General features: G+C 33.2%; 4 protein-coding genes across 7 annotated transcripts; 2 read left to right on the top strand and 2 right to left on the bottom strand.

Annotated features, from left to right (window-relative positions):
- Positions 1–716: 716 nt before the first annotated feature.
- LOC124843829 (uncharacterized) lies at positions 717–5563 on the top strand. 4 transcript variants are annotated; one of them, XM_047320665.2, is made up of 11 exons: positions 717–901; positions 1015–1086; positions 1154–1228; positions 1495–1578; positions 2282–2362; positions 2828–2897; positions 3024–3115; positions 4074–4115; positions 4244–4324; positions 5006–5102; positions 5201–5563. In XM_047320665.2, the coding sequence occupies exons 1-10, from the start codon at positions 875–877 to the stop codon at positions 5075–5077; spliced, it is 696 nt and encodes a 231-aa protein (XP_047176621.2). In that variant the 5' UTR covers positions 717–874; the 3' UTR covers positions 5078–5102; positions 5201–5563. The 4 variants fall into 4 exon arrangements, with proteins under 4 accessions (XP_047176621.2, XP_047176613.2, XP_047176638.2 ...); XM_047320657.2 differs by having other exon boundaries at positions 5006–5563; XM_047320682.2 differs by lacking the exon at positions 1495–1578 and having other exon boundaries at positions 5006–5479.
- Positions 5564–10340: 4777 nt separating this feature from the next.
- Positions 10341–12432, top strand: LOC124843854 (3-ketoacyl-CoA synthase 4). The gene has a single exon (XM_047320693.2). It carries the CDS (start codon positions 10684–10686, stop codon positions 12226–12228), a length of 1545 nt encoding a protein of 514 aa, XP_047176649.2. The 5' UTR covers positions 10341–10683; the 3' UTR covers positions 12229–12432.
- A 1878-nt stretch (positions 12433–14310) lies between these two features.
- Positions 14311–19273, bottom strand: LOC124843768 (sugar transporter ERD6-like 6). The gene is made up of 18 exons (XM_088098096.1): positions 18984–19273; positions 18838–18900; positions 18647–18736; positions 18503–18562; positions 18289–18354; positions 18136–18201; positions 17984–18059; positions 17166–17230; positions 16557–16649; positions 16363–16443; positions 16195–16279; positions 15809–15855; positions 15660–15722; positions 15508–15567; positions 15327–15392; positions 15173–15232; positions 14844–14958; positions 14311–14768 (listed from the first exon to the last, which is right to left on the bottom strand). Exons 1-18 carry the CDS (start codon positions 19173–19175, stop codon positions 14656–14658), a joined length of 1461 nt encoding a protein of 486 aa, XP_087954222.1. The 5' UTR covers positions 19176–19273; the 3' UTR covers positions 14311–14655.
- Positions 19274–23187: 3914 nt separating this feature from the next.
- Positions 23188–24488, bottom strand: LOC148204822 (uncharacterized). Its single transcript, XM_088108402.1, has 2 exons — positions 23937–24488; positions 23188–23681 (listed from the first exon to the last, which is right to left on the bottom strand). The coding sequence occupies exons 1-2, from the start codon at positions 24179–24181 to the stop codon at positions 23459–23461; spliced, it is 468 nt and encodes a 155-aa protein (XP_087964528.1). The 5' UTR covers positions 24182–24488; the 3' UTR covers positions 23188–23458.
- Positions 24489–25032: the final 544 nt, after the last annotated feature.

Below are 25032 nucleotides of genomic sequence, written 5' to 3'. Positions count from 1 at the left end.
AAAGATTAATACTATAAGTCTTTAAATTCAAACCATAATGATAACTTATTAAATCGAATTGTTTGAGTAGAACGATAACATAACTCAGGTGTATCTGACAAACTGAAGAATAATTCATTAAATTGAATCATCTTAACAATAGTAAAATAGATCAACTCTAAAACTGATTAAAAAATATAATTATTTATGTTTGTGCCATGATTAGATCAACTTTAATTAATTTTTTTTAAAAAAATTATAAATTAAATTTTAGAATAAAAGAATAAATTACATATTATTTACATCCTAACATAACCTTCAGACAAAGAAGGGACAATTGATCTTCAGCCACCAACTCTAAACAAAGCATAATAATATTTAGATTTTGATAACACATGTTTCCTTTGATAAAGGAAACAAAATTCTTACATTGTCATCTTACTTTTCTTAATGTGAACATTTACCGAAACATTGAAAGAAAGAAAAGTAAAGGGAATATCAAAACATTGTGTCCAAGATTGGCGAATAGTAAAAAATAAATAATTACCAAAAATGAATAATAATTTAATCAAAAAATTACCAAAAAGATGGAATATAATAATTCAATTACCAAAAGAACAAATAGTAAAAATTTAATTAAAAATATAAAAATTTAAAGTAATGAATATTTTTTTTAGAAGTCAATTAAAAACGAAACTTAATTAAGATTTATTATAAATTACTATAAAGAAAGCACTTACATACTAGAAAAAAGAAACGAGCGCAGGGAAAAAAAGTTGTAATTTGCATTTCCGAAATTCCAAACAGAATTTGAATTTGGTTAGCGTGTTTGAGTAGTTCTAATCCGTTTTGCATAATTTCCCGCCATCCATTTGATTCCATCGGAGAGGTTGCGATGGAAGCTTCCACTTCTTCCTACAAGGTACTCTTTGCGTTCGACCTAGGGTTTCACTTCAATTTTCTCCACTTACATTTGTTTCTTCAGTAATCAGTCGTTCTCCTTGTTGATTAACTCGCGCTAATGGTTAATTGCAGATTATATTGGGTTCGTCTTCCGTCGCACGCCGCAAGATATTATCCGAAATGGGATACCAATTCACATTAATGGTTCGTTCATGTTTGTTTCATCGTGCTTTCAGGTTTAGCTCTAATCTTCGGTTTCTGTTTCGTGTAGACTGCGGATATTGATGAGAAGAGCATCCGAAAGGAAACTCCAGAAGAGTTGGTTATGGCTCTGGCCGAAGCCAAGGTCTGTGTGGGATTGGATTGTGCTTGTGTTCCATTTTTTGTGCTCTCAATTTAAATCTTAAACTTTTATGATTTTAGTTAGATAAAATGAGTTAATTCTGTACTAAACACTTTTTGTAGATGGTGGTTTACTATTGAGCTGTATTTTTTCTTGAGTGTAGAGACACCTCAGAAAGATATCCAATAACTGCTTTCTGTTGTGAATTGTCTTGGTGCCTTTTCTTTGTGGAAGACTGTGTTTTAATGAATGCGAATTATATGTATCAGGCCAATGCCATTATATCCAAACTGCAATCTACCAGTAATCAAGAGAGGGTTGTTGAACCAACTATTTTAATTGCAGCAGACACAGTATGTTGCGTTCCCCTTAGCTAAGTGTTGGTTGTTATTCGGTTCTATGTCACCTGGGCCATTTATTGAGGATATACAGTTTGTTAAGGATGAAGTGTACTCCAGTTTTTAGATTACAGATCCGGCTTCTTTGATCATTCTTAGGAAGAAATCGCAAAATACAAAACTTGCCCATTTCTTAAGTCCAGGCCGAATGCTGTCATAGTGAAATTGCCATAGAACCTTCAGTTTTTATCTTCTTCCTTGTTTTCAGTTCTTATCTGACTATTTGAGGGAACTACCAAACTCTTGATAGTATCATTGAGCAACTATCTTTCTAACATTTTAACAAATATTGGAATGTTAAAATTGAATACAAAAGCGGAGGTTTTATGCTCTATATTGTTAATATTTGGGTTCTGATTCCATGTGCTTCTATTTTTGTGTAAGATGTGTTTGTATTATTGTCTACTCCTCTTATAAAATAAAGTGTGAACAATACGTAATTGGAGTAATTTGTTGGGTATCATGTGGCTCATAGTTTTGACAATCATGTCAGTGGTTCCTATTTTTTCAAAAAAGTGATAACATGGTTTAAGTTTGTCATCCTCTGTTTGAAGTTGTTGCCTGGTTAGGTCATGTAATTATTAGTGCTACTGTTCTCTTATAGTTGTGCAGCTGACACTCTGGCCCTTATATTAGTTGCTCTCAATCTTTTCCTTAGGCAGAAGCCATCTTTCAAAGGCTCCCTGTTGATGACTACTTAAAGGATGCGGAGCCAACACTATTAATTACCTCTGACCAAGTATACATCATATTCTTCTGAATATTTCGTTTCTAGTTTACTATTGTAAATCTTCAAATATCGCCATGCATAAGAAACATGATTAAGAAAAAAAATTGAAGGTGAATTCCATAAAAATTCAGTAAGGCTATGTGTGCTTCTTTCCAAACAATTTCCTCCTCTCCCATGCTTCATGTGAATGTTAATAGTAAAGTTTTTCTTTTTGGTTCATGGACTGTTCTAGACTAGTGTTTAATGTTTATTAAACCTCTAAAATATGTCCTGTCCAAACAATTTGATTCCTTGTAAGAAAGCCTAAATGAGTTCCATTCTCTCTAATGCTCAAATTGGCAAGTTTGTGCTTGTTACCTGAAATAAATGGCCTTACGGTGACTAGACTAGTTTGTAGCAGAAACTGTCAAGTTTCTTTTCTTCTGAGTGAAAGTTTGCTTTTGTCTTACATTCATTGTCAAATGTGATTTGGAGGTGGTGGTGTACGAAGGTGTGATTAGGGAAAAGGCAACAAGCAAAGAACATTGTCCACAATTCTTGAAAGGTATGCTTAATGGTATAGTCCTACCATCTTTCAACTAATAAATAGTTTTGTCTCTCACCTCTCATGTGATAACTAACTTCTAAACACCTATATATTCAAATTGACTGGACTTTTTTACAATTTTAGATTATTCTGGAAGGCATGCTGCAACTGTGGGATCTGTGCTAGTTACTAACCTCAAAACAGGATTTAGAAAAGGAGATTCAGATCGTGTGGAGGTATATTTCTTCCCTACCTTTGATTTTCTTGATGATTATTATTTTAGTCGGTCTCCTGTTTTGTCTGACCAAAGTCCAAAATCGAATGTGATACCTATAAATGTCCAAAAAAAATCAGGGAATTCTTACTTCATGATCTTTACTCTCAACTATGCTAATTATTAGGTAAAAAGTTTCCCCCATTTTCCAGTAAAACAGTGACATCAAAACTCAAAAGTGGTTCTAACCTTTTATTTGTATTTAAAATATCCATTTCCAAATAACTAGCTCTGAATAATTCTTGGTTAGGATACACATTTGCCTTGTATTACCTACATTACATTAATTTAATCTAAGATGAGCTTTGCACTACACTTTTTTCATTTTTTGGGGGATAAAACTTGCTAAGGATTGGCTACCATGACAAGTCATTAGTAGTGAAGCATGGAAGGATGGCATTAGTTGGTAGTCCATTGCTAAAACCTTAGAAGGATTATGAGTTGAGTCAGTTTCTTAATTGGTGCAAAAAATTGACAACTAGTTTATGAAGCCTGAGTGGCAAGAGTACAATATCAATTATCAACAATTTTCAAGTATTGCTGTATGCCAGATGACTATCCAATTGATACCATGAATACCCCATGTGAAAGTTTTCCTGGGCTCCAACTATGAGGTTTCGATTACAATAGTACAACTTGTGCTGCTTAATGATTTTAACAATTACCAATCACATTGAAAGAAGTACTACCTTATAAGATATGCTTCCTGCTGATTTTTTTCCATGACACTTTCAAAACTTGTTTTATTATTCTTGATTATTCTGACATTTTATCAATACCAGTGAGGAACCTGTTTTTTTCAAACTTGGACCTGAACCTTCATTTTTTTGTTTCTTGGCACAGTGATGTTCATGGTCACATGAGTGTGCATTCTCTACTGTTTATTGTGTAAAATGATTTTGTCTTGTGATGTTTTACAGATATATTTCAATGAAATACCTGATGAAATCATTGAGAAGCTGGTATGCATTGTTTCTTGCAATTTGTTTTTTTTTGTGGATGTTTCTTATACAGACAGTGCTTCAGCTGCGGAGCTATCTTCTGTTGCTGAGTAGCTAATCTGCCTTTAATCCTTATTCATTGTGTTTAGGTTGACGAGGGAATTACTCTCAATGTTGCTGGTGGGCTGATAATAGAGCATCCTTCAATACTGCCATTTGTCAAAGAAGTGGTTGGTTGACTCCTCTTTCATACTTAGGAATATCAGTGCATCTTAATAATAGCTATAGATTGGTGGACATGCTGGGTTGGTCTTGGGGGACAAGGACAAGGACAAGTCAGACTCATGTCCCTGTCTAGTTTAGTTTATAGATATTGCCATCGTATATCTGGTCTGGTCTATTAGTTACGTTTAGCTGTTCTTCAGTATGAAGTGGCAGCATTCCATTATTCAATGTTCACCACTTAGAACTATTCATTTATTGTCACGAAAAGAGAATCTGTAATTCACTTATGTTTCGCTGGTTAGAGATTTGTGTTTGGACTTGACCAAAAGCTAGAAAACCGATTTAGAAATCTGTAGACCATATCTAGTTTTGTTTAGAATTTCCTTACTGCTCAAACTAAAGCAAAACTACAACAATGACAACGACCAATGGTTTTCCCACTAGCTGGGATTGACTGCACGGATGAATTTGCATGCTGATTATCCTCAAATCTTGGTGAAAACTTCCATGTTTACCTAAATTAGCAGTTTAAGTTAATTGGTATATGTATACTACTACTGATGGCATGCGGAAGTCTAATGCTGGTGATGTGGCTAGCTGATTTCCTGTTGGGACACGATTGCTGGCATTTTACTTTCTAGTTCCTATCGACCGTAAATGAATCCTAAATGATTGTATATTTGCAGGTGGGAACAACCGACAGTGTGATGGGACTCCCCAAAAGTCTGACCGAAAAACTGTTGAAGGAGGCTCTGTAGCTTACTTTTCCTACCCTTCCACCTTGTAAGATTGTCAGGGGCTAAGTAATAGCTTAAACTGTGAATCTTAACCTTTAATCGTAACATTTTCTCTAAACTCAGTTCTGTCTTTTCTGGTGTTAGTTATGTGTAAGCTGGGATGTACGGTGTGGCAGCTATGTCTGAACTTTTATTGGGTATTCTGATCCAAGTTAATCGATTGGCCCATCTTTTATCAGCAACATGTCTGTATGATGACTATGCATTGTTTCCTTAGAATAATAATCGCATTTTGACGTTGAATTTATTCAGATTCTAATACATAGTGAAAACATGGTGTCCCGGGTTGTTGAAAATTTCATTCTGAAATTAAGGGTGACGTCTGCTGTAATATTTTTCTTCATGGACACTTTTGGCTGCGAAGTTGTTAGTGGCTTATCTTATGTCATTTACTGTGAAAATGCAAAGCATGATTTAATTATAGAAAATTCAAGAATAACTTATGTATTTAAAGATCCACTGACGGCATGTAAATAACCCAAATCTTTGATTTTGGGTTCTGTATATTAATCACGATCCCTTTTTAATCATTTTACATTGTTTCTTTATGCATTTGAATTATGAAGGTATTGCCAACATTGCCGCCAGTTGTTGGCTTTCCCCTGGACTGACTTGTAAAGCATGGCTTGTTCGTTGTCAGGAATCCTCCGTAATTTAATGAGGTGACCTGTATTTTATTTCCTGCACTTGTAAAATATCCTTGCTTTTTAGTCAGTAATTTATTTTCAGTCCTTATCAAATTAAAATATGTTTTTATGACATTTATTACTCTCACATCATTTAGGAATTGAGACTAAAGACACTTTAAATATTGTCTTCATTCCATTTTTGAAAATATCTTTTAACGACAAAATTGTGACAGAGTATAAACTTTAAAATTGACAATATCTCGAATGAGGAGTAATTGATCTTAACTATATCACTTGACATATTTGAGATTGAAATATTGACGTTCACTGTGGGTTGATAACGAGGTTCTAAGACAAATCATCGGTCTCTTAGTCCTCCACTGGAGATGAACAATCATTCTCCTTAGATTTCAACTTAAGAGAACTTATGTTCCTACTACATCCAATAATTTTCACGATAACAAGGTTCTAACACAAACCATGAGTCTCTTATGCTATCTATAAACCATGAGTCTCTTATGCTATCTATTGGGGATGAACAATCATTTCTCTTATACCTTGACTAGGATCTTATGTTCCTACCACGTCTAATAGTCTCACATCGTTTAGGAGTCGAGGCCAAAGATAATTTACATACTCTTTTCATCCTTTGAGACGTCTTTTAAGGACAAAATCCTGATAGAGCACATGTTTCAAAGTAGACAATTAAATGACAAGTGATTGACTCTAACGATATTACTTGGCAAACTTGAGATCCTAACATTGACGTCCATCGTGAATCAGGTAAGGTGTCACATTATTGATATTATTTCATTAATTATCATATATACAACACTAGATCTTGATAAGAACATTTGGTATCCACCGTAGGCCCTAGTAAAACTTTGTCCCGAACTTGCTTTTTTATGGTCACCACCCATAGCTAAGCCCAATTATCTCACGAAATGGAGTCTAACCCAGTGGCAGCCCTTCAAAATCAAATGTAGGCGCTAATCTAGCAAAATAAGGAGCAACACAAATGCTACGACTTTGAGCTTGAAGCCTTACTCGCTCAACATTAGGTGGACTTCTAAGTGCTGAACTAGAAGCTAATCGGCCTGGAAAATGGGAAGTCCCCTCCACATCCTTGATAAAGGACCCTTCTATTGACACTCGTTGACTAGTAGGGAGGTCCCACAATGAGGGCATTACGGAAAAGGTTGGACCTTTACACATAAGGAAAACCTTTAAGAGGAAGGCTCATGTAGCCACCATCTCAGCGGGATTCTCGTGAAAGTCGTGCCCAGTCAACTTGGCACATATCCTCAAAGAGATTGAAGTAAGTAAACCTGATACAAAATTGGAGAGACTTGCAGTCGATCCTACTAATCAAAGCAAAATAACGATAAACGAAGGCATCGCAGCCCTTGCCAAGATGGGGAGTCAAGGAAGTCTCAAAATTCTACTGGACATCCCAATTGGTGGGTAAATCGGGAAAAATGTCAGAACTTCCTAGGTACACCCTCAAAATATATAAGATAAGATCAACTTCAAATGGCCACCTAACGTTAAGAATTTTCATCTTTTCACAACAGATGTAGCCTGGGCCAACATCCTAAAGGGGATTCTCATTAATATCTGCAAGTACCATGGAACAATAGACCTGACCTCCCATTTGAAAGCTTATTTGATCTAGGTTAGTAATCACACTCAGGATAAAAGTGTTTTTTGTAAGTTGTTACCTACCACCTTGGACGAATCAACTTTAGACTGATATTATATGTTGTCCCCATACTCGGTGGACTCTATTGACATGTTAATTGCCATGTTTAAAGCTCTTGTGAATGGCAAAATGGTGCCTACCACATTGATTGCCTGGAATACATAGAGTAAGGGGAAAACAAGACCCTCAAACACTTCATAGAAAGGTTCATCGTTGGAACAACCACGATTCTGGACCTTACTCTATCAGTGATCATGCATTCCTTGATATGTGTTCTCGAATCCGAACCTTTCTTTGATTCCCTATTCACAGAAAAGCCAAATAACATATAGATAACTTGAGGGAAAGAGCTGCCAAACACATGATACATTTAATGCGACAAGATGCTTTGCAGAGCGACACAATCATCACAAGGTTTCAAAAGAAACTTTTCATTCATGCCTTGTAGTTACCTATAAAGTTATTAATAGTCTGCCTAAGCCGACAACACAAAACTAAGTCTTCATAAGTTGACAACACATAACGAAGTCTTCATAAGTTGGCAACACAAAACCAAGCTTGCCTAGGTCGACAATGACAACACAGAGAAAAGTCTACCAAAACTGACAACATAGAACAAAGTCTGCTTACGTTGATAACATATAACGAAACTTACCTAAGTTGGAAACACTAAGCTTGATAAGTAGCATCAAATCCAGCTCAAGTCAATAATTCAAAGTGCACAAAATAACGTCCATGGTCAAAGACAACCTCTTACAACTTGACTTAATGACCAACCTACTTACAAAACCTTAAAAGTCGGCCACAACTCGACTAGAGGGTCAGTCATAATCACAACAACACCTTTCACACGATAATTAAACTTTCAAAACTAGAAAGACTTATATACATATTTAGTCCAATAAATTTGTTGAATAATGCAACTCGACTAGGCTTAATATACTTCATTAACCTAACATGATTAAAAAATGTTTTAAAATATATTTATTTGTGTAAATATTTATATATTAATTGTATATAACTAATCTCAATAATCTGAATTACACCAACAAATATATATCATGATATATTCAGTATAACTATTATTAGGTCGTGTATGTATAAAATAATTATGTTACTATTATTGTTTATATAATATTGTATTCAATTATGCACATGTTTAATTTTGTAATTATGTATCTATTGAATCCTAATATTATATTTGTGATAGTCCTTATTAGTTGTGATTTAATCAATATAAATAGGCACATACAAAGTTGACGGCTTATTAAAATGATTTAAAAATAGAAAAATAAATAGAATATTAGAAATTGAAGGGACAAAACTTATAACAATTAGTTTAATTAATTTCTCATAAATGTTTCGTGTAGTTCAGAAAAACCTAGCCTGTGAAGAGTTTTATGAACCTAAACGAATGTGCAAATACCATTTTTCAGTAAAAATAGATATCCCCAAAAAAAGTGTGGTGCACGCATTAATCAGATAATACTTATTGAAAATGACATGAATGACGTAACGTCGATAACTTGCCATCCAATGGATTGAAAAAATCAATTTGTCCTTTGAATCAAGAATTTAATTTTTCTCGTTTGGCCATTTGATTTGAATCACCCATTTCTGCTGGTCAGGGTTTAACGCCCTCCCATCATCCATCATCCATCCAATGCTTTCAATTTCAAAACTCTTGATTTGAATGGTAGGAATATTGTATTTCTACGCTCTTCAATTTTCTTACACCCTCTAATACTCAAAAAAAATATTATCCTTTTATATTCGATTCATCTCTATCTATTTCTTATTTTTTTTAAAATGTCATATCATTGATTTTTGTGAGTTTGTATTGGAAAGTGAAGTGTTTTTTTATCATCACCTTTCTTTAATAATAAAAATCAGGGTTGGCTCAGTGGAATTATATGACATAATAATCAGGTTGTCTCTGACTCGGTCATTAATTGTCATACACATTTTTTGACCACTGATTTAAATATATAGGGTTGGCTCAGTTGAGTTCCTATGACATACTAATCATTTTGCCTCTGACTTATCATTAATTAGCCTACATATTATTTACCTCTGATTTCATTATTTGTGGTGAGAAAAAGAAGAACGGAAAAGTAAAAAAAAAAACTTGAATGTTTAGTTAATTAGTATAGTAAAATTAGAAATAGAGTGAAAAAATGTTTTAGTGGTTATGTAAATTAATTTGATAAAATGTAAAGTATATGGACAAGTTAACTGTAGTATCCCTGTCATTGACATACAAAATTTGAAACTTGCTTTGTATTAACCTATTAAATTGATTGTCATTGCACAATTCTGGTAATAAACTAATTTAGAATATAATGCTATTTTTGCATGTTAAGTTTAATAGATGCTGATTGCACATAATTACTTAAATTTATAAAAATTAGGTCACAGGAAAACAACTTATTTGATTATTCAATTCAAATAATTGATCAAAGTGAATTACTTGAAGGGTTAAAATGAGGAGTTTAGTTTCTTAGCAAAAGCATGTGTTTTTCCACATGTTAATGCCCGCTACCAACCAGTCTCTAAGCCAACATTTCTGCATTTTCTGAAATTGTATCACTAATCAATAGTAATGAGTGTTAAAAACGTGTCTCTGACATATTTTTGTTCTTTTTACACAAATAACATCCATCTTCCATAGGAGAAAATTATATTAAGAAGGAACCAATCATCATGGAGCGTAAATTTTTTACTCAAAATATAATATGAATTTGCCACCATTAATAAAGTTAAAATATAATTTAAAAAACAAAATAATAATAGTAAAAAATAAAAAATAACAGTGAGGTTTGTTTAACGAGTTGTCTAAATTAATGAACGTTATAATATTGAGATTGAAATATGAAGCGAATAGACGGGACATAGAATAATAATGTATGAAAGTTTTGTCTTTTATTTAAAGGTGTGAGAAAGAAGAGATGAATTGCGTTCAGCAGCAGCAGAGGTGCACATTGGTAGCTCTCTCCTTGTGTTGAGTCCCAGTCCCAGGTGTTGGTGCTCAGTGTACGGAACACTGAAATAACCGTTTTCCCAACACTCTAAACTCCGAACCTTCCCAACGCATAACATTACAACGTAACCCTCTTTCGACTCACCACACTATCCATATATATAACAAACAACACAAACCAACGTTCCTTCATTTCTTCGTCTCTTCATTTCTTCATTACTTCATTCACTCACACCGCATCCACATTCACATTCCGATGACCACCGGAGGAGGAGGAGGAGGAGCTGGCACCGGCGACTCCGCAGTGGGAGTTCAGATCCAGCAGCAGAGCCGAATGGCGCTCCCAGATTTCCTTCAGAGCGTGAATCTCAAGTACGTGAAATTAGGTTACCACTACTTGATCTCCAACCTCTTAACCCTATTTCTAGTTCCTTTGATCCTCATCACGCTAATCCAGGTCTCCCAGACCACCGACCTCCACCACCTCTGGCTCCACCTCCAGTACAACCTCCTCACCATCCTTACCTGCTCCGGCGTCCTCGTCTTCGGCCTCACGCTTTACGCCGTCACGCGCCCACGCGCTGTCTATCTTGTAGACTCTGCCTGCTTCCGCCCCGCCGACCACCTCAAAGCGCCCTTCCGGAGTTTCATGGACCACTCCCGCCTCACGGGAGACTTCGAGGAGTCGTCCCTGGATTTCCAGCGCAAGATCCTGGAACGCTCTGGGCTCGGGGAGGAGACCTACGTCCCCGAGGCCATGCACTCTATTCCGCCGCAGCCGTCGATGGCTGCGGCCAGAGCGGAGGCGGAACAAGTCATGTTTGGTGCCTTGGATAATCTCTTCCAAAACACCAGCCTTAAGCCTAAGGATATTGGTATTCTTATTGTGAATTGTAGCTTGTTTAACCCTACGCCCTCGCTCTCGGCGATGATTGTTAATAAGTACAAATTGAGAGGGAACATTAGGAGCTTTAATTTGGGAGGGATGGGGTGCAGTGCTGGGGTTATTGCGGTTGATCTTGCAAAGGACCTTTTGCAGATTCATAGGAACACTTATGCGGTGGTTGTTAGCACTGAGAACATTACTCAGAATTGGTACTTTGGGAACAAGAAGTCCATGCTCATCCCCAATTGCCTCTTCCGGGTGGGCTGCTCCGCACTGCTGCTGTCGAACAAGCTGGCCGATCGGAGGCGGGCGAAGTACCGGCTTGTCCATGTTGTGAGAACTCATCGCGGTGCCGATGACAAGGCGTTCCGGTGTGTTTACCAGGAGCAGGATGATGCTGGCAAGACTGGAGTTTCTTTGTCAAAGGATTTGATGGCAATTGCTGGTGGAGCATTGAAAACCAACATCACCACACTCGGTCCTTTGGTGCTACCAATTAGTGAGCAGCTTCTGTTTTTTGTGACTTTGCTGATGAAGAAGTTATTCAAGGCTGATGTGAAGCCTTACATACCGGATTTCAAGCTTGCTTTTGATCACTTTTGCATACATGCTGGAGGCAGGGCTGTGATTGATGAGCTGGAGAAGAACCTGCAGCTGCGTCCTGAGCATGTGGAGGCTTCTAGGATGACCCTGCACCGATTTGGGAACACTTCCTCTAGCTCCATTTGGTATGAGTTGGCTTACATTGAAGCCAAAGGGAGGGTGAGGAAGGGCAACAGGGTTTGGCAAATTGCATTTGGAAGTGGTTTCAAATGTAACAGTGCTGTTTGGCAGGCATTGAGAAATATTAAGCCTTCTCCTAATGGACCATGGGAAGATTGCATCGATAAGTATCCTGTGGAAATTGTCACATAGTTCAGTTCAGTTACATACTCTGGTTGTTACAATTGAATTCAGGGTACCCTTCATTAGTTTCCAGATCCACTGTCTATCTATGTTGTAGATTTCATAGTGTATTTCACTGCCTCTTTTGTGTTTGATGATTGTGGATTTTCCATTTGGTCAAATTCATGTATCTGGAGTAATTATTATATGGGAATACCTGAATTTTTTTATTCCTGTTGATGCTCTTTATATCTAAAGAAATATATACATACACACGTGTATATATATATATATATATATGTATGTATGTATGTATATATGTATGTTTGTAGGTATGTATATATTCTTTTCTTAAATTTCTTAGCCTTCAAACGTCGTGGTCCTCGCTGGATAATTTCTGCAAGTGCATGATAATCTTGTAAAAAGATGTCTCGTACCTGGTTTCTTGAAGGGTTTTCCAATCCTAAAAATGTGCAGCAATGCTGGTAATTTCTTGTTCAGTTCTTTAGAATTTTCTTGCATTCAATATTGCACTTTCATCTGCAATTTTCTGAAACATTTTGGCCAAATCAGTTTGTCTTTGCCACACAGATTTAAGTGCTTAAATATCATATTAACATCAAAGTAGCAGTATAGTTATATGTTACATAAGCCTCCATTATATAAGAGTATTTTTTGTAAACTGAACAAAATGCTTGATCTTTGATCAATTTCTTTGATGAAGTACACAATTTCTTTTGAAAGTTGGTCTCTATCTATATAGTTTATTCAAACTTTCAATTAATTTTCAGCAGCCAAGTGGAGCATGCACTGCCCCAAAAACTATAGGAACTAGCATTTTGGCATACCAATGGAATATTGAGTGAAAAGAAGCATAGTCATTGGAAATGAGGATGAGATTTACGTTGTGAGAAGGACGTGGTGATCCTCGTTTGAGGGTACGTTGCATGTCCTTTAAAAGAAGTTGCAACTCGTATTTCTAGTTCTCGTCTTTGACTACGCATTAAGCAACTGTGACGTACATTTCACGTGAACTCTAGCTGAAAGCAATGTAAACACACATCCCAATCACATTTAACTATTGTAGCGTCTTCTTTCTTTTTCGATCCTGTTGATTGTTGAAACAATTGTATACCAAACCCATGCTCAAAGCCCATTTGTTTTATTTTTTACTTGCTGAACCCATAAATGAAGGACATACACGTTGTGATTGTACTTGCCACAATCATCAATAAAAAAATATATTGAAACATACTTCAAAATAATTTCTTTAAACATATTGTCAAAGTTTGTTGAGAACACAGCTTGTGAATTTGATGGCTCTCATTCTTTTTTTAACAAGTTTCATTGGTGATTTTTGTATTTTTTTAATAAGTTTTATTTATTTCTAATAAATTGTATCCATTACAAAAGAAATATTGATTGCTTGATCAGTCATTGAGCATCAAGAGTAGTATTGTATGTGCTAGAGTGTGAAGGCAACATGGAGCAATGAAAAAGGAAAGTAAGATTCACTACAGTAGAAAGGAGGTTTACTACGTAATAGAAGCCTTTCTGTTATTTATCATTTATAAAACAATCACAAATTTATACATTCTTCCTATTTCTTTTCTATTATAGCTGTCTTGTCCTACAAAAGAGAGTGTACGTTTCTATTTCTCTCCCATTCCTTTCCTTTCTTGCTATCTATCTTACCAAATTGTACGTGTAGAATTTCATTCTCTTCCTTTCTTGCTATCTCCATCCTACCAAATTGTACGTGTAGAATAGCATGGGTTGGTGGTCCATCAGCATTTTCCTTTTTCACTCGTCACAACCACCCAAAAATCACAACCCAAAACTAGTCATGACACAAGAAAGTACTGAAAAGATTCTTTTTTGCATTATTTATATTTATATATATGATACATGTATGTATATATACATGATATATGTATGTATGCATGAATTACATGGAAATCCATGTAAATACTACAATTAACAATTTCCCTGCTTATAATCTGTCAGGTTTTGAGCTTCACCAGAACTGTGGCTAACTAGTGTCTGCAGCTCCATTTTTAAAAACAATAATCAATTCCTTTGGCAATCTGTGATCTTGGTAGATGAAAATAATTGAACTGAAACTGCTAATAAGTTGACATTTATAAAGAATAGCAACACAATTGCAAAGGGGCCATAAATAGTTATACTAATTTGGCTTACATTTTCCACAAACCAAAAGAACATAATGAATAATTAATAAGGAACAATTACAGGGTGCATACAGGATGGACTAGTCTAATTGAATGTCTAAGGAAGGAGCCAATTCACACAAAAACCTCCAAGAACTTGCGAGAGGATTCCCAATTTCAAGGGATGGAATCAAATGAATAACACGATAATGTCAAATCCCTTGAAATGAGAAACTCTGAAATCAACTTGTGAAGAAGGGGAAAGAAAACTGCTAGAGGAGAAACTTCATCTGAAAGACATTTGGATTTCTTCAATGGATCTTCCCTTGGTCTCAGGGACCCAAATGGTAACAAATCCTACAGTGAAGGCACATACTAATGCATATATGGTGAAGGTACCTGAGAAGAACAAAGGTGGCTTCAGGTTAACAAATGACAAATTTTAAGAGGAAAATATAGGCAATGCATACAAACCTCCAGAACTCCAATCCAAGAGCATATTAGCTGTTAGTGTAACCAGCCAAGAAATTAACCAATTGGCAAGTGTTGCAACACTCCCCGCTAAGCCTTTGATGTTTAATGGAAGAATCTGTGATATGATTTATTGAACAAATTAACTTTGACAGTGACTTCAAATGCAACCAGTAAAGCACACTACTAATTTTATTTCAACAATTTATGTTACAAGCAAAAGCAATCATGCAATTCTCCATTTCAGAAGTATAATGCTGATCGTTCATAGTTGCAGCATATTCCTTTAGTTATGAAATAAAAGCCTAAAATGTAAAACGACAGAAACGTACCTCAGAAATTATAATCCATGGCATAGCTCCCATTCCCAGAGAGAATGCAATAACCATGGCCTGAAAGAATTGGAAATTTAAAACTCAACAGTCAGATAACAAACAAGCAATCAAAAACATTATTTGAATAATGAATTTACATGTATCCACATACCATAACTCCAACCACTGACAAGGTGCTCAACATCCCATACAAGGAAGAAGTTTCTGATACAATATCCTGGGAGAAAATTTCAGAAAATATATAAATAACAGGTGGCAAATTTCAGACACGTACATACTTTTAATAAAACAGTTCATGATGTGTAGCTAGCAGCAAAATAAAATATTATTACCTTTACATAGAATGAGATTGCAACAAGCAAGAGACTAAAAGTCATTCCAGTTGCAGAGACCTGCAATGCAATGGAAAATTTGACCATTTTTATTCTAATCCTCCAAACAGATAGTCACATTAAACAAACATGATAGAAAAGTTTAGACCCACAATAAGTAGAAGACGACGGCCAGATTTGTCGGCCAACCACAAAGTTAAACTGGTGGCAAGAACCTGGGTGACATTTAAATATTTATCAGGTAATGAATTGAGAATAGTGGACAGGAAAAAGGATATTAAAAATTTCATTTCAGCTGAACCTGAACAGCACCAACTCCTAATGTTGCTGAATCACTTGAACTAATTCCTGTTTAATGTGTGTTGAAATGATGAGAATAAAGGATAACTGCGTATGTAATAGCATGAGAATATTCCAAGAAATAATCAGGAGAAATAAGTTTTTGTCATAACCCCATTCCATAAAAGAAAGTTCTTATATTAAGGTGATTATTCATTGTCATACAATTGACCAACTGTAGGCTTCATTAAATATTTTTCAAAAATTTGAATTCATCACTTCAATGATTTTAGTTCATGGGTTTGGACAGAAAGTAGTGTTATTGAAAGTCATACAAACATGAGATATAAACTTATATTACTCCTGATACAGTACTTCAGACTATTATAAGAAATCAGCATAGCATACCAGCACTTCGAAAGATGGTACTGGAATAAAAAAGAACACCATTAATTCCAGAAAGCTGTTGCAACATAAGTAGTCCAATGCCAATCTGCAAGATTAGTTAGACTCTAATGGTCAATGTTAATTTGTTATGCAACCCAACTCCATAAGGAAGATAGATTTTTGAAATACCATTAAAGGCAGCCAATATCTTCTTTGTTTGAGATCTGCAAATCGAATTGTTGTTCTTCTGTTGCTTGAAGCAACAGCCCTCTGAATAACATGACTCCACACAAATTGTCAATTTTAGGATACATTAAATGGCAATAAAAATATAGGAAATATGAGGGTCATACATTGGAATAAAACTGGTGAATGCTTATTACCTTAATTTCATTCACTTCAGCAGAAATATCAGTGTCAAAGCCTCGGAGTACTTGCAAGGAAGTTTCAAATTCTTCTGTCATTCCCATTTTTGCCTATGTTCAGTAAAGCAACCACACTTTGAATAAACTATCAACACAAATTTGATTACTATCAAGTCAAATTTGATGACTAGGGGAAGACCAAATGCATGAATTAAACTAAATTATTATAAAACTAAACTAATTTTTAAAAGTGATTAAAGCGAACTGAACTAAATTGTATACTGGTTTAGACGAACTGAATTGAACTGTATCGTAGTTTGAGTGAACCAATGAAATTTAACTACTCTAAATTGTTTTCTATTTGCTTGAGTTGCCTGTTATTACCAATGGACTTCATCCTATTTTAAATTAGATTTATTCATCTCATAAGTTATAGTTCAAATAGTCCTATTTGGGAGCAATTCAATTTTTGAAAGCCAAATTTATATGACAATTCAATACAGTTTTTTTAAACAGTTCAGTTCTTTCATACACTTTGATTCAATTCAGTGTTAATTTAGTTCAATTCAAATATTGTTTTAACAGCCGTATTGATGACACTTATGAATACTGATTCGCAACACTTACCAGCCATCTAGGAGATTCAGGAATGAAAAATAGGCCAGGTATCAATATTGTACATGGTAAAATTCCTGCAAGAGTAAGAACATAGAGGAGTAATTTATGCTTAAATAATGTCTTTCTTTAGTTAATCTGAAACAGTGAATGGGGTTAAACCTTCTCAACACTCCAAGCTTAGAATAAATATATAAGACATGTTCTGATTATGATATAATCAAACCTGAATTGAATGATCTTAGAATTTGGGATCAAGATGTAATTCAACTTCACAAAACTGTCTTCTAAGATGAGAATTACTCAAACTTTATCATAAGGACTACATTGATCATATCTCTAGTCAATTTAGGGATCTCAAACACGAATTTAGATTCTCTGTTGTATTTTTGGTGTTTGTCTATCTACTATGCCTTCAAAATATACTGATTGAACTTATTTTGATGTTTTAAAACCTATTAAAAAGAATTATAATATACCAACATCAGTGTATTTTTAATACTCAGCAGAGACATTACCAAAAAGCCCAGTTGAGAATCTGGACGCCTAAACACTCCCCTCATACACAGCATGGGCAAATGCATATGCATAAGCCCAGTACCAAAACCCATTCAAGCCTAGTAATAGACATCTAGAGCATAGAAAAACATGGGCCCAATAATAGTCATAGGATACAATCTGAATCCAACTTAAAATTTGAGTTAAGGATCACATTCATCTTCACAAAGTCTCCAAATTTAGTTATTTTATGACATCTGATAACAAGAACCATAAATTCATTCGAAGACAGAGGGTAATTTCCCACTTAGCCAAGTCTCAGAGGTTATTACCTAAAATTGCAAGGATTCTCCATTCAACAAAAATCCCCAGCAGATACGCCACCATAATTCCAAGGGTGACAGAGAGCTACGCAGAAAAGAAACAATAAGGATCACTAATCTAAGAAATGTTAACTATTTGTCATTATATCACATCAGCCAACCTGGTGAACTGCAACCAAACCACCCCTCAAGTTTGGCGGTGATATCTCAGCTATATACACCGGCACCTGTGAATTTGAAGTTTGAACACTTAATAATTGTGCCATACATAACTTAATCCCACATTGGCATAATGAAAAACATTTTATAATTACCGTGTAAGATATTATCCCTACTCCAAACCCTTCCAACAATCTTCCCATATAAAGAAAAGAGGAATCCTGAAAAATGAAGAACATGTCAACAAGGCAGGCTCAAGTTCAAGCTCAAGACCAATTTATTTACTGAACAATTGCGTGTTTGGATTCACATTGAAACATAACTAATGTGATTCTAGGTAAATAAAATATTACAATGATTCAAGCTTACATTTGCAAAAGAGATAGCGAGCCAACCAATAATATTCGGAATGGATGCAATCATCAAAGACTGCAATTACAGACAAGAAACTGAAATTGAAGCAAAAGCTCACACTTTTACACAAGAAAAAGGAGAAAGTAAATAAAAGGGTACCCCTTTACGCCCTATATACTCCGCAATCTGACCACTAGCTATTGCTCCAACCATGGCACCGACATTGGACAAAGAACCAAACAAAGAAAACTGCCCAACGAACACAAAGTGAAGTTGTGAAACACAAAAATAAGGAACCATGATCAAACAATTCAACACTTGATCATTCTCAAATTCCCATTCACGAATACCTCGGAGACCGAGAGGCCTAGATCAGTGATTATAGCAGCTTGGGTAGGTGAGGTATAACCTGCCTGTCAGAAAATGATCAAGATCATGTTTTGTGAGTTACCCTTTTGTTTATGCCATTGGTTTTGCAAGAAAAATAGATTCTTACAGTGAAACCAAACTGAAGAGGACCCAAAGCAACGATCAGAACACAAGCAATGACTGAGATGGAGGAATCACGAATGGCCTGTGTGGAACCAAACACACTGGATTGTCTCCCACTCATACGATACCAACTTCCTGTGTGAAGAAATGGCTTCTTCAGATCCCTTCCCTCTTCATTTTCCTCTCTCAAACTCATCTTTTCTTTCTGTCTCTTTTTCTGTTTCTGCTGTTACTTCTTAAAGGTCAAACTCTTTCTTCTATCCAACACACACCTGCATAAGATGAAAATTAGATATCAGAAACAAACACAATGTTTTTTAAACGTGCTTTTTTAGAATACTTCTAATTTTCATCTTTTGTATTTTCAGATATACTAATTTATTTTTTTTATTTAAGATTTTATATTTAAAATTATAAGAAATTTTAATTTTTAATTTATATTATTTTACTTTTATTTAACGTCATTATTTACTTAATGGTTATCCATTTTGTAGATTTTTCAACACCTTATATGGAAACACGTCATGTCCATACATATCTCAAAAATAGTCAAAAGTATAAGAGATTATTATTGCAATCCTTTTTTTTTTTTTTTGTTTTTTTTTTTTTGTTTTTTTTTATTTATTAATTAATGCATACTTTACAAAGGTTTTGCCTTAAAGATGCATTTGCATAAAATTTTATGTACCCTAACTTCATATTAATGATTAAAATATTCGTTAATTGTTACTTCATCAACATGTTACACATATTGTTTTATTTATTATTATACAATTTTCAATATTATCTTTACTTCTTTTTACAATACAATTAAGATACTTAATAAATTTTACCCTTTATAATGATTCTCACCCTAAATAGGATAATTGGTTATTATATGCTTATTGAGGTTTGCAATATTAATGACAGTTTTAAGAGCAAAAAAAAGGAGAGTTTTTAGTCCTTTTTATTCATTTTTTGAAACTTGATTTTACTCTCTATATTTTGAATTCGATAAATTAGTTTCTAAAATAAAAAATATATTAATTATCTCTCTTCTAAGAGGAAAAAAAATACTTAATGCTGAATTTCGTTGTAAAAAAACGGATTAGTTTTATATGTTTTCAAAACAATTAGACATAATTCATGAATTAAAAAAGGGACTAAATAAAATTTAACCAAAATATAAATATTAAAATATTTTTTTTTTCCAAATAAAAATATCTCGACAAAATGTTAAAGAATAGAAGACTAAATTAGTTTTTTTTTTATATATAAGTTGTTTGGTTTAATCACTTTTTGATCAAAAAATTAATTTTTAGCCATTAAAATCAAATCAATAAAAGCAAAAGAAAAATATAGATCCAGTCTTCAAAATTAAAGAAAAAAAATTAATAAAATAAAGGATTCAAGTCTAATTTTAACTAAATTAATTGCATTCAAGATTTTGAGGATATAGAAATTTAATTGAAAATTTAAATGTTCACTTTTATTTTTCTCATAAGAGGCACCATGACCAAGCTAATTATGATAATAAATCATTTTCATTTATTTGGCCAAACTTTTCAACTGCAAGACTCAATTATTTTGGCTGCTGTTCAATATCTTGTGCACCAAATCTTCTTTCTTCTTAATTTCTCACCATTTAGCGGGTTTCAGAAAGAGACAGAGTTCTCACAAACACAAAGTTAGACAGACAACTATGTTGTTTTCAGTGAAGAATATATTAATCTCCAAGAAATATAGAGTTTGAAAATTTGTTATAAAAAAAACATAAACAATACAATTTTATTTACTGCAAAAGTTATTTAATGACAATTAAAGAGAACCGTACCTTATAATCATTAATTATAATAATTAATGCATACCTGACTATTTTTTTTTGTCATGTGATGTTATTTGTGGTAGGTATATCTAATATGAATTATCTTCATAAAACTCTCCAAATGCAATTTTCTTTTCCCTTTATAAAGAGATGTATAATAAAGTTTATTTTTTTCAGCTATTAATTACTTTTAATGAAATCTCTTAAATACTTGAAAGTAGAAAAATCAAATAAGTTTCAATTGAGCTGACTTAACTTAAAAAGAAATTAAACACTGACCAATTGAGTAAAAATAAACTCAATTCATTTAATTTGGTTAAATGAGTTCAAATTAAGTTAGTGGTATTTATCTTCTATTTAAATTCTTAAATTTATTAGAATAATTTTGCTTATTTAAATTCAAATTCAATACAGCTTCAGCATCTTTATAATGTTTTTTTATTCGAAATGAAACTGAAAACTAATAACTGGTAGATGAAATAAAACAAGAAATAATATGCATAATTAATTCAGTCAATCTAGATAGAGAGTTAGATTACAAAATTTTTAAATCGGGATAAAAAAAATCTCATTCTATATTTTACCAACTTATATGAGCCAAATTTACTTATTTTTCATATCTATTTAAAAGATACAAGTTCAATTTCATATTTATTTATTTCAACAACTTCTTAATACCAAAAGTATTACTATATAACTCATTATTTATTACAATCTATATCATATTAATTTTAAATATATATTCTTTTCATAATTTTCATTAATTTAAACACTTAAAGTCAACTAATTACGTATATGTTTTGATATTTTATTATAAATAATATCACATCAACCTCATGCAATCTCATCTTTAATTGGTATTAAGTTGGATTAGCTTAGAGAATTGAACATGTGATCTACACTCCTATATTTTTTAATACCCTAAGTTTTCCATGTGTTGCTATTGTTTATATGAGAAAAACCATGGTTTTCGCTTTGTTTCTATTATTATATATTATCTAGATTTGTCACTTGTTATGGTTGGAATATGTTTATTGTTAAGTCATTGGCAAAACCAATAACATTATCATTAATTAAGATTTCCAACCATAAAAATAGTACATCTTATTATAAAAAATAGAGTACTTATTATATAAAATTTGTGTTGTGTAAAAGAAGTTATAAGGGAAAGAGACACTATTATTCTCTATATCTTCTGAGAAAATAAAAATAATAGTAGTGGTTACATAAAAAATAAAAATAGATGGTTTATATATAGTATTAGGAAGACTAAATCGAAAAAGGAGAAAATTAGGAGATAAAAATAATAATTCTACTATTAGACAAATTGATTTGATTATATATATGTTTTATATAATAGAGTGAGACAAAAAGGAATTGTTAGGTATATACATAACTTTCTAGAAATAAGTTATAAATAAAATATCTAAAATAAACTTAACAATTCTTCTCCTTGAACTAAATTATATCATATATTCAGTTGCGAAGCTCTTTAGTATTACAGGGAGCTGTGGCCCCAATTTTTTTTCAATATATTTAAATTAATATATAAAAAATAATAATTTATTTTAATTTTAGTATATTTTGTATATATATATATATATATATATATATATTTAATTTTTTTTGTATATATATGTTTTGACACCCCGAAGGTCTGTCACTGCATATATTTATCTCTTTTAATAAATATGAGATTCTAACAAATAAACTCTTTTTTAGTGGACAGATAATACTAAATGATTATTTGAAATCAACATAATGAACAATAACTTCAAAATCTCCTCCCAAAGTTTCAAAATTTGTTGTTCACTTCAAATACATAAACACATCTTTTGTTCTTACAAGTGAAACAAGTAGAATTTTACATATACTTTTAACCATTCTTAATTCTTTTTACTTGTGCTTTTTAATTGAACAAATAACAAACGAAGCAGGTTTTTTTCTTCTTCTAATTCACATAACAACAATGGTATAAACTTTGTACGAGAATGAATGTTTTTTTATTCTAAAGACTTGAGTGTTGTAATTAAGGTTTCACCTTTAAAAAGAAAAAAGAAAAATCTAATATAAAAATTGTGGATGAATTTAATTAGATTATGATTAAGGAGATTTATTGGAAGAATAGAATACAATAAAATATTAGTCCAACTTAAATAAAAGATTGAAATTTCCTCCAACTCAATAAATTTGAGTATTAGGTTTAACTCTATTGTCATCGAGTGTATAACTTACTTGAATTCCAACATATTGAAATACAATTTTAATAAATTCAAAACTATTCATTCCATAAAAAAACAATCAAACTTTATCTTCATGTACATCAATGTATTGGTCAGAAAAAAATAAAATGATTAGTGTACATCCTCATCACAAATCTTAAATGCAATACTTTTTATGTTAACAGGCACCAGATTGTGATCATTCTGTACATTTTGTATTTTGTGCTAACATTTATTTCCTCCCTCACATTGTCTTTGGGAATGATTCTTCTTCATTCTTTGATGACAAAGTTTGTGTAAATTAAGCCAATAATCAATTGACATATTACAATTAAGGCAATAATTAACTGGCATTATTTTGCAAAAGCATAATTATATAATACAGAGTATTTACTTAATACTAATATTGACTTAACCTACAAGTATTTGGTGAAACGAATTCTGTATGATATCTCATTCTGCAGAGGGCGATTGTGCTTGGGGTGCCTCTGATGGTTCCTCTGATAGTTCCATTGTTACTTCCTCTATTAATATTTGCTCTGTTGGTGCCTCTGCTGGTGCCTCTGATGGTGCCTCTGATGTGAATCTTTTTGGTGCAAATTCTAGTTCTCCTAAATTGTCTTCCTCTTCATCATCAGGAAGATTATGTGCTGATGAACCCTCGTTCACCATAACACTGCTTTGTCATAACAGCAACAATCATAATCAACTTTTGACTAGTTTTATATTTCAATCTTGTAAACACATACCAACATCAACTTACTTTTGTTTCATAAATATTTCAAATTACCTTCTGAGATCATACTTTCCTTATAAAAGTAACACTGGACATGGTTTTCAGAACATAAATCTAATCACATTATCATTGTAATATAAGAAGTAATTAAATTAGGCACAGAAAAGGATATAAGAATGAGACACATGTTCTTACCCAGCTTGTTGAACCCAATCATTGAAAGATCCTGAATTCATGGCCTCCTCAGCAGCCTTTTGAGCAGAACCATCTGCTACAGCCTTCTCAGCCCCAAATATTGTGTCTTCAGATAAACCTGCTTTGGTTGCTTCACTTTTTGCTTGCTCAATCACACTCAGCCAAGGATTATCATCACACAAAACTGAATGCAATGCCACACTCAACACCAATGCGAATACCAAACCTAATGATATCTTTGCCATTTCCCTGTTTTGCTGGTTCCTTATAGACAATTCAACAAACACCTTCACGACAGTATAATATCCTCAAGGCAGCAACGATTTACTGAAATATTTATCTATTTGGGTCCTTATATCGTGCAAAATCATTGGATATAATTGACTTAACGAGGATCATAAAAGTGCTTTCTTGGGTTGAAATTGGGTTCATACAAGTGTAAACTTTTCAGCTCTCACATCCAAATTTGCTACAATTGGTCAATTTTATGTGTTCTATCTTTTCAACTATTCAGCATCAACCATCTTGTTATGTTTCTTTTGCAAAACCTTCATTTGCGGCTTTTCTAATTATGCACTCTAATCTCTTATAGCTTCCTACAAGATTGTTACAATTTTTTTAAAGGTTGAGGTTCAGTAAGAATATTACCAATTTCTTCTTCTTCTTTGGTTGGTTATAAGGAAAACTATAATTTTATTTAAATTAATTTACTTATTTGTACGAGTGATGGTTGTAGAAATTACGAAGTGAAATTATTATAAGAATATTTTTAATATTTAAATTCGTACTAGGAATAAATATGCAATTAATGAGTTTTTCTTATCATTTTCCCAAATCTATTTGACCATGTCTAGGGAACACAGTTTGACCTGTGGGGCCCTCCATGTTTCTTTTTTTCTTTTCTGTATTTTTCACAGACTTTACTTTGTTTTTTTCTAGAAGGACTTTCTTCTGTCATTCACGTTGATGTTTCTGTGGACCCTCTTCCTTTTGCTCATGATTATTAGTCATTGTTTAATTCCACCAATCACATTGCTTAATAAATCTAAGAAAGTATAAATGCTATATAAACCAGATTTTAAAGTTGAGAAAAAAT

The sequence above is a fragment of the Vigna umbellata genome, chromosome 1 (genome assembly GCF_029865625.1).
Source record: "Vigna umbellata cultivar VRB3 chromosome 1, Vumbellata_1.0, whole genome shotgun sequence".
In the NCBI taxonomy this organism is placed as follows: Eukaryota; Viridiplantae; Streptophyta; class Magnoliopsida; order Fabales; family Fabaceae; genus Vigna; species Vigna umbellata.
This window is presented reverse-complemented; position numbering and strand designations above follow the sequence as displayed.

Coding starts and splice junctions, on each gene's coding strand:
- LOC124843829 (XM_047320665.2), top strand. CDS start 875: ATGGAAGCTTCCACTTCTTCCTACAAG. Junction 4,116..4,243: donor ATGAAATCATTGAGAAGCTG/GTATGCATTGTT, acceptor CATTGTGTTTAG/GTTGACGAGGGAATTACTCT. Junction 4,325..5,005: donor TGCCATTTGTCAAAGAAGTG/GTTGGTTGACTC, acceptor GTATATTTGCAG/GTGGGAACAACCGACAGTGT.
- LOC124843854 (XM_047320693.2), top strand. CDS start 10,684: ATGACCACCGGAGGAGGAGGAGGAGGAGCTGGCACCGGCGACTCCGCA.
- LOC124843768 (XM_088098096.1), bottom strand. CDS start 19,175: ATGAGTTTGAGAGAGGAAAATGAAGAGGGAAGGGATCTGAAGAAGCCA. Junction 18,901..18,983: donor CTCTTCAGTTTGGTTTCACT/GTAAGAATCTAT, acceptor ATTTTCTGACAG/GCAGGTTATACCTCACCTAC. Junction 14,769..14,843: donor CTTGGATTGGAGTTCTGGAG/GTTTGTATGCAT, acceptor TGTTCTTCTCAG/GTACCTTCACCATATATGCA.
- LOC148204822 (XM_088108402.1), bottom strand. CDS start 24,181: ATGGCAAAGATATCATTAGGTTTGGTATTCGCATTGGTGTTGAGTGTG. Junction 23,682..23,936: donor GATTGGGTTCAACAAGCTGG/GTAAGAACATGT, acceptor ATGACAAAGCAG/TGTTATGGTGAACGAGGGTT.